This window comes from Piliocolobus tephrosceles, chromosome 1, assembly GCF_002776525.5.
Source record: "Piliocolobus tephrosceles isolate RC106 chromosome 1, ASM277652v3, whole genome shotgun sequence".
NCBI classification, from domain to species: domain Eukaryota; kingdom Metazoa; phylum Chordata; class Mammalia; order Primates; family Cercopithecidae; genus Piliocolobus; species Piliocolobus tephrosceles.
The window spans coordinates 92,521,436-92,530,673 of NC_045434.1; the positions used below are offsets into that span (position 1 = coordinate 92,521,436).

The 9,238-nt window shown below is 49.9% G+C and overlaps 1 protein-coding gene across 4 annotated transcripts in view; it reads right to left on the reverse strand.

Moving 5' to 3' along the window:
* Nucleotides 1-240: 240 nt before the first annotated feature.
* PMVK (phosphomevalonate kinase) overlaps nt 241-9,238 on the reverse strand; it is a 12,731-nt gene continuing 3,733 nt past the window's right edge. The window contains exons 2-5 of one of the 4 annotated variants that reach the window (XM_023213865.2): nt 8,137-8,200; nt 4,499-4,651; nt 1,845-1,974; nt 241-770 (exon numbers count right to left, since the gene is read on the reverse strand). In XM_023213865.2, coding sequence (XP_023069633.1) covers nt 634-770; nt 1,845-1,974; nt 4,499-4,651; nt 8,137-8,200 — 484 coding nt within the window. In that variant the 3' untranslated portion in view covers nt 241-633. Of the gene's footprint in view, nt 771-1,844; nt 1,975-4,498; nt 4,652-8,136; nt 8,201-9,238 lie in introns of those variants that run through there. The other 3 variants (XM_023213867.3, XM_023213868.1, XM_023213866.3) reach the window with 3 other exon arrangements.

A 9,238-nucleotide genomic window follows, 5' to 3' on the forward strand; every position in this document is an offset into this window, starting at 1 on the left:
GTGGATCACAGCCTTTCATGGGGCTATCCCAGAGGGTAAAGCCCTCAACCCAATCCCACCTCCAACATAAACAGGCCTGTTGCCTATGGGGTGCAGCATAGGTCAACCTCTGCAGGATACATTCTAGCCAGGTGGGAGTTGGAACAGGGACCCCCTCCCAGCCACCATGACACCCTAAGGCCTTCTAAACCCCACCCAAGCCAGGTTGGCATCAGGGAAATGAGAGATAAGCAGCTCTGAGAGTGTGCTCCAAAGAGGTTTATTAGTATCCACACTGGGGAGCCCTGGGTTCTTGCCCAGAACAAGGGGCTGAGAACATCCAGTCGGGATGCAAGGCTGCCACAGGCTGAGGGGACTGGCGCTGGGGAGACAGCAGGGTTTCTCCTTCAAGCACAGCCAAGTCACCCTCCTTTGCCCTTGGAGTCTCCTCCTGAAGAGCATGGCTGTCTTCCCCATGGAGAAAATGAGGTCTCCAGAAGTTTCCTGCCTTGCCCAACATCCACCAACACCCTCAGAATCTAGACCCCCCTCTGTCTGTTCCTCACCTTGGCCAGGATCAGGGGACCCCTCATCTTGCAGAGTCAGCCCCACTCCCACCGCAGCAGGCCCCAGCTGACTCCTAGAACCTAGCGACTACAGTCTGGAGCGGATAAATTCTATCAGGTTCTCCAACTGCTCCTCCAGGCGCTGTTCATCTCCATGGTTCTCGATGACCCAGTCAAAGCCCCCAAAGTTGTCCAGGCCACATTCTGACTCAGCGTCGTCCACCCCTGTGAAGGAAGCATGGCGAGGTCAGGCCCCAGCCCTCCAGACAGATACCAGTCTTCGAGGCTGCTAGCCCCAGCTGGAGTGGGCCCTCCCGGCCTCTCCTCTGCTACCCCAGAGCTAAGGACTACTCACCCAGAAGGCACCTCCCTACCCCTGAAATACTGCGATGGCAGGTTCAGCAGCCCACAGCCACCTGGGCCCCCCAGCTGATCCCTCCTGACTTAGTTCTTCACTTGCTACTGCCTACAGAGGGTGAATCCGGTCATCTAAAACCACACACGACTGTGTTTTCATTTTCTGTCAAGGTGGTTGTGTCCTTTTCTATCCCTAAATCTGTCCAATTCAGTCCCCTCAGGAGGCAGCATGTGCCAGAGTTAGAAGCAGAGGGTCAGGAGGCCAGCTCCTCCTCTCACTCTTTGTGACCCTGGGAAAAAGACTTAACCTTTCAGGCCAGGGCCTCATCTGACCATGAGTAAACTAATAACAGCATCTACCTGCTGAATCTGTTTTGATGGTAAAGTGAGACAGTGCATATAAAATGCTTAGCACAGGCCTGGACCATGTGAGTGCTCCAGAAATGAGTAGCATTAGCAGTGGTCATACCCATTGGATCTGAACTGCTCCAAGTCACAGTGATCTAGGGCAGGAAGGAAGCGTTGAGTTGTGTTTCTGAAGCCCACAGAGCGGGTCCTGGGCTTGCACCATTGAAGCTCCCAGCAGAACTTACTCTCCACTACTAACTTCTAACTCCACTACTGTGTTAAAAAGAAGTGAGCTTTGTCAGGTTTGCCCCTGACCACTGTCAGCCCCTACAGGGCTGGAAAGCAAAGGTGAAGAACCATGGGGGTGGGTCCCAGCCAGACTACCAAAGCAGCCCATTGGCCATGAGAAGATAGCCTAGGTTAAGCCAAGAGAACCTTGACCCCCAGGACCTCCTCCACCATGCTACTCCCTAATCAGGAGGCCTCAGATTCTCCTTTATCATCCCTCACTCACTTTCCCCAGGCCTGCCAGGGAGACAAACCACATGGTGGGTAGCCTGTGTCCTCCTGCGCCCTACACATGGAGTGGCTCACCTGGCGTGAACACCCAGCCCCGCTGCTGTCGGCTCTGCTCCAACGCTACGACGCGGACAGTCTGCGTCATGGCCCCATAGGCCTCTCGAAACCACTGGATGTCAGACACTCTCCGTGTGTCACTCACCAACTGCAGGGGAGGGACACAGGTGACCAACAGGACAGGATGCTAGAAGTGAGGGGAGGTGGGGGACTCCAGAACCCAGGGCAGTGTGGGGTGTGGCTCTACCCCACATCTTCATGAGCAAGTCAGCAGCTAGACTCACTATTCACGGATTCACTCATTCATTGAATATACGCCACTGAGTGCTGACTACATGTCAGGCAGTGCTGCTGACAAGTTCATTCATCCAATTAAGCAAGTATTACAGCAAGTACCTACTGTGTGCTGGGCACTGTGCTAGGTGCTAAGGCTAGAGTGGTGAGCAAAACAGACCCTGTGCCTGCCCTCTCAGAGCTTACAGTCTAGTGGGAGACACTGAACAGATGTTCAGTGATCAAATAACCGTGTGATTAAAGTGCATGTCAACAAGTGTCTCAACCTCAACACGGCTGAGACTCAACTCCTGATTTCCTCTCCAATCCTGTACCTTCCAACCTTCCCTGTCTTAGGAAATGATAATTCTATATTTGTCCACCTGCTCAGAACAAAATCCTTGGTATAGTCTCTCACACCCCACAGCCAACCCATGGGCAAATCCTGTTGGTTTTCTCTTCAAAATACATGCAAAATCGACCCCTTATTTCCACTCTACCTTCACTTCCCTCTGCGCCCCAACCATAGTCATTTTGTCTGTTACAGAAAGGTCCTGGCCAGGCGTGGTGGCTCCCGCCTATAATCCCAGCACCTTGGGAGGCCGAGGTGGGTGGATCACTTTAAGTCAGGAGTTTGAATTTTGCCATATGGCAAAACCCCGTCTCAACTAAAAATACACAAAAATTAGTTGGGCATGATGGCACATGCCTGTAATCCCAGCTACTCAAGAGGCTGAGGCATGAGAATCGCTTAAACCCATGAGGCATAGGGTACAGTGAGCCTCAATCGCGTCACTGCACTCCAGCCTGGGTGATGGAGTGAGACTCTGTCTCAAAAAAAAAAAAAAAAAAAATACTCCACCCGGTCCCTGTGCTTCTGCTCCCATCTTCCCCACAGCAGTTGGGCCAGCCTTCTCAATCTTAAATCAGATCATGTCTCTCCTCTACTAAGAACCCTGTAGTGACTCCCATCTCACTCAGAATAAAATCCCAGCTCTCCCAAAGGTCCTCCCTGGGAAGTCTGACCGGACCTCCCACCACTCACCCTCACCCACTCTGGCCACCTGGCTTGTCCTCAGACACACCAGGCACACTCACCACTCAAGCCTCTGCACTTCCTCCTCTCTCTGGAAAGCTACTTCCCCAGATATCCATTCAGTTATCCCTTATTTCCTTCAGGTCTTCCTCAAACATCATCATATCAGTGTGGCCTTCCCAGGCACCCTTAACAAAACATCAGCGCTTCCCTATCTCTCCTCATATCCTAGGCCTACTTTATTTTACTCCTTAGTATTTACCTCTGCCTGATATATTCTGTATTTATTCTGTGCCTATCTCCCCACCACCCTCAGCTGTAATGTAAGCTCCCTGAAGGAAGAGACTTCATTGCATTTTTGCACCAATATATCCCCAGAACCTGCAACCACACCTGGCAGAAGTGGATACTCAATATTCACTGGCAGAATGAATGAGGAAGAAAAAGGGTAGGGTGATACAGGAGCACCTGCCAGGGAGCACCAGTTAAGACTTGAATATTAGGGAAGGCTTCCCTGTGGAGGTGTCATGTCAACTGAGCTGAAGCTAACCAGGGAAAGAGAGAAAGAAAGGGCAGTCCAGACAGGTGGAAGGGCATGTGCAAAGGCCCTGATTCCAGAAGGAGGTCAACTGACTTGAGGACCAAGAAGGCCAGTGTTGCTGCAGCTCAAGGAGTAAGGAGGCTAAAAAGGTAGCAGAAACTGGATCACACAAGGCCCAGAAGTTCATGTGAAGGATTTTCATTTTGTTCATGAGAACAACGGGAAGCCACCAAAGTATTCTAAACAGAACATGAGAACGAGAAGCCTCAAAGTATTCTAAACAGAAGAGTGACGTCACTTGGTTCATGTTTTTAAAAGGTCAGTCTGGGCTGCACGCAGTGGCTCACATCTATAATCCCAGCATTTTGGGAGGCTGAGGTGGGTGGATCACCTGAGGTCAAAAGTTCGAGACCAGCCTGGCCAACATGGTGAAAACCCATCTCTACTAAAAATACAAAAAACTGCAATCCCAGCTGCTTGGGAGGCTGAGGCAGAAGAATCACTTGAACCCAGGAGGCGGAGGCTGCAGCGAGCCAAGATTGCACCACTGCACTCCAGCCTGGGCGACAAGAGTGAGACTCCATCTCAAAAATAAATAAATAAATAAATAAATAATAAAATGTCAGTCTGGCTGCTGTGTAATGAATAGAACACAGAGGGCAAGAGCCACAGCTACAGACCAGCGTGGAGGCTACGGCGATTGTCCAGGCCAGAAATGGTGGGGGCTTGGGCCAGGACGGTGGCAGTGGAGACAGAGAGAGATGGACACAGCAAAGAGCTCGGGAAACAGGTGTTCTTCATGCTGCCATGGAGCCCTCTTACCCAGATGGGCTGAGAGATGCCCTCCACAATCTTCCTGCAAAAGAAGCCTGGGTCAGCCTGGCGTTTCTCCTCTCCCCAGCGGATCATGTCCTTTCGAAAGGCCTCCTTGTAGGTGCTGGCGTCCAGGAGTCTCTGGAAGTTCAAGCCATGCTCCTGCCCAAAGGACATTATGTCTATATCACCAGCCTTTCAACCTCAGTGGTCTCTCCTAAAACAGCAGAAGAGCCATCCCTCACCCTGACCTGCCTCTCCCAAGGCTGATGCAAGGATTAATGAGGTTTCAGCCAGAACAAAGGTCTGCAAGGGAAAGAGCCCCAGCAACTAAGAAATCCCGATCACTGGTAGACAGAAGAAAGGTCTGGGGATAATCCAGAAATTGTTTCAATTTGTCTTTGAAATGTGTGGCGTGGTTTCTCTTTTGCAAGTTTTACCTTCCCAATTATTTCTGGCTTAAACTAATCCTGAAATTAGTTTGCATCCCCTGGGCAAAGTTTTAGCCTTCAACTAAAGTGGGAAATCTGAGGGAAAAAAAAAAAACTCCTGCACTCCATGTCCTCCCACTAGCATTGTTTGTCCCCATCCCAAATCCCACGGAGATTGTGTCTCCTTCCTCTCCCCCTTATCCCTTCCCATCCCCAAATTCCTGGCGCCTTTGCTGAAACGGCATCACTCCATTTAGCTCTGGGCGCTTACGTGCAAGGCTTCCCACACCCAGAGGACCCCCCAGGCAGGAGAGGCTACTCTGACCACCTGGGGAGCTCCTTTCTCCCCTTCTCAAGCAGAGGGGTCCATCTAAAGGGATCCAGGATAGGAGGGGTCTGAAAAGCATCACCCAGTTCAGGTTCTGGCTCCTCCATGAGCTCACTGCAGCAAGACTTTCTCCCCTCAGGCTCTCAATTTCTTGATCACCCACCTGCTCCCCTTGCTGCAAGAGGAGGTCAGTAGCCACCTCCTGCTCCTGAACTGGTTTCCCTCCAGGAATATCGTGGTCTGCTTGTCGTTTATATTTCCCCTTGTGACTTAGGAAATCAATGCATGAACATTTCATTTTGGTTTTCCTTTTTAATGGGAGTAGGGGATAGAGTGGTGCTGGACTTCCACAGAGCAAGGGCAGTCTGGCCTATCAGAATCTTCCATGGAGGTTTTAAAAATGCAAATTGGGGCCAGGTGCGGTGGCTCACGCCTGTAATCCCCCAGCACTTTGGGAGGCCAAGGCGGCAGGGATCATGAGGTCAGGAGATAGAGACTATCCTGGCTAACATGGTGAAACCCTGTCTCCACCAAAAATACAAAAAAATTAGCTAGGCGTGATGGCGGCCGCCTGTAGTCCCAGCTACTCAGGAGGCTGAGGCAAGAGAATGGCATGAACCCAGGAGGCAGAGCTTGCAGTGGGCTGAGATGGCGCCACTGCACTCCAGCCTGGGCAACAAAGTGAGACTCCGACTCAAAAAAAAAAAAAAAAAAAAAGTGCAAATTGGCCAGGCGTGGTGGCTCACTAATCCCAGCACTCTGCACTCTGGGAGGCCAAAGTGGGCAGATCACAAGGTCAGCAGTTTGAGACCAGCCTGACCAATATGGTGAAACCATGTCTCTACTAAAAATACAAAAAAATTACCCAGGTGTGATGGCGCATGGCTATAATCCCAGCTATTCAGGAAGCTAAGGCAGTAGAACTGCTTGAACCCAGGAGGTGGATGTTGCAGTGAGCCAAGATCGCGCCACTGCACTCCAGCCTGGGTGACACAGCGAGACTCCATCTCAAATAAATAAATAAATAAAAATGCAAACTCCTGCTCCTTCCTCCTCCTGCCCCCACCCAACCCCACCAGTCTGACTCAGTAGGACAGAAGCAAGACCTATCTGTGAACTTTGGAAGATCGGTTTTGAAAGTGATCCTGGGAGCCTCTGGAAGTGCCTAAGCCCCACTAGGGAAGGCTCAGTGCCTTTCCCTTCACCCCTTCCTTCCTCCCATCTCCCCACCACCAACCCACCACCTTGCAGAGTCACTTCCAGTCTGTCTCCTGGATACAAAGAAATTCTGTATCCAGTTTCATTTGGGAAAGATTCCTGCTTAAAATTTTTGAAAACCAGGCCAGGCAAAGTAGCTCGCACCCAAATCCTAGCACTTTGGGAGGCCACAGTGGGAGGATCGCTTGAGCCCAGGAGTTGGAGACCAGCCTGGGCAACATAATGAGACTCCCATCTCTACAAAAAAAAATTTAAACTTAGCCAGGCATAGTGGCGTGCACCTGTATTCCTAGCTACTTGGGAAGCTGAAGTGGGAGGATTACTTGAGCCCAGGAGGTCAAGGCTGCAGTGAGCCATTATGCGCCACTGTACTCCAGCCTGCACTACACAGCAAGACCTTGTCTCAAAAGGAAAAAAAATTAAATGACTTAATTTAGTTATTCTTACAATTCCTCAGGCTGCCACCCTATGAATGGGTCTGTTCAGCTGCTGAGAGATGACCCAATGCTTCCCATGGAGGCAGAGCTGGCACACAGAAGGGGGGACAATTCATTTTATGTGGTTCTGGAGGCCACACTCAGGCCAAGGGAGGGGCCAGAGCACATGTCCCAGAAGGGTGCACCTAGAGGCCAAGGGCAAAATGTGGGCAACAAGAGGGCTCCTCACCATGTGGGAGGCTGATCTTGCCTTCCAGGTTCTCTTTCCGAAGTCTAAGATTCTGAGAGTTCCTATTGACTTATTTTTTTTTATTCTATTTTAATGATCCTATTTTTTTTAATCCATGTGGTTCAAAATTCAAAGATACACATTAATTTACAGTGAAAAATCTCTCTCACCCTGTCCCCTCCCTGGGGGCAACCAACGGTACAATTTCTAACGTGTCTTTCCCATGCAGTGCAGGAACACATCCCAAGCACCTGGAACAGTGCTGAACATGAGACAGGGACCCCGTAAACACTTGTTAAATAGCCGAATATATGAGCAGATACACTTAGAATTCCTTTACAATTCTTGGTCACAAAGTGCCTCTTCAGTTTTAGACAAATGTAGCATTCTCTACATACTGTTCTACATCTTGGTACTGGCTTTTTTTCCCCCCCACTTAATGATATATTTTGACAACTTATGGGACTAAATTTCTTTTTTGTGTGTTGTTGTTTACTTTAAAAAAAATTTTTTTTAAAAGAAACAGAGATGAGGTTTCACTGTGTTGGCCAGGCTGGTCTCTAACTCCTGGACTCAAGCAATCCACCTGCCTTGGCCTCCCAAAGTGCTGGGATTACAGGCGTGTGCCACTATGCTCAGCCTGTACTAAATTTCTAGGAACAAAGTTCCAGGGGCTGTGTCAGGCCAGCTGAGTGAGAGGGTGGTGTGAGGAGGCACAGTCAGGTCCTTACTAATCACACAGCATCAGAGCCGCCAACTCGAGTGTCGACAGCCTTTCCTGGGCACACCTTCTTGAACTCACTCTGAAGGGAGGGAGGCTATTAGGAAAGAAATATAAGCTGAAAATGCCCCCACAACGTCCACTCACAGAAAACCAAGAGCTGGCCACCACCCTGCCAGCAGTGGTGACGGGGATCATGCCAGTGACTAAGGCAGCAGCCACAGCTCCAAAGTCCTGGAGCCGGCCCCGCCCAACACACCGGATGCCACAGAGCACCACCTACCTGAGCATACTGCTCCTTGAGTGGACCAGAGAGCCGCAGAACAGCACAGACATCAGCTCCGAGTCTGCGGGACAGGGAGATCAGAATCCAGTTAGCCTAGAATTTCCAGGAGCTTCCAGGTCCCAGAAAGAGTCAAGAGGCCTGTGCTGAAGTCCCATTTCTACTACTGGTATTATGTAACTTTGGTAGGTCTCAGTGTCCCTGATCCTATTTCTTCATCGGAAAATGATGATAACACTTTCTGTTCTGTCTCCCACACAGGATTATTATGAAACTCTAATGAATATAAAAGAGCCCTGAAACTAACAGGTAAAATCTATAAAGTCATAATTACAGTGTGAACAGGCACAGCAATATTCTGGCTGGATTAGGTTATTGCCCAGACCTAAACTAATTCTCTCACAGCCAGAGGTACCTGTCTCCACTGACTTGGTCACCATAACACATATCATTTATTCATTCACTAGTTGGTCGTGGTGGCTCACACCTGTAATCCCAACACTTTGGGAGGCCAAGGCAGAAGGAGTGCTTGAGGCCAGGAGTTCAAGACCAGCCTGGGCAACACAGTAAGACCTAGAGATACCATCTCCACAAAGAAGTTTAAAAATCACCTGAGCATGGCAGCATGGGCCTGTACTCCCAGCTACTCCAGAGGCTGAAGTGGGAGCATTCCTGAGCCCCGGAGTTCCAGGCTACAGTGAGCCACGATTGTACCACTGTATGCTAGCCTGAAAGACAGAGTGAAACTCTGTCTCAAAAAAATGAATTAAGAAAAGCAAATGTAAAAAACTGAAACAAAAGCCAGGTGCAGTGGCTCACACCTGTAATCTCAGCACTTTGGAAGGCTGAGGCAGGTGGATCACCTGAGGTCAGGAGTTTGAGACCAGCCTGACTAACATGGTGAAACCCTGTGTCTACTAAAAGTACAAAATTAGCCAAACATGATGGCGCATGCCTCTAATCCCAGCTACTTGAGAGGTCAAAGCAGGAGAATTGCTCAAACCCAGGAGGCGGAGATTGCAGTGAGCTGAGAGCCGAGATCGTGCCATTTCACTCCAGCCTGGGCAACAAGAGCGAAACTCCATCTCAAAAAAATAAATTA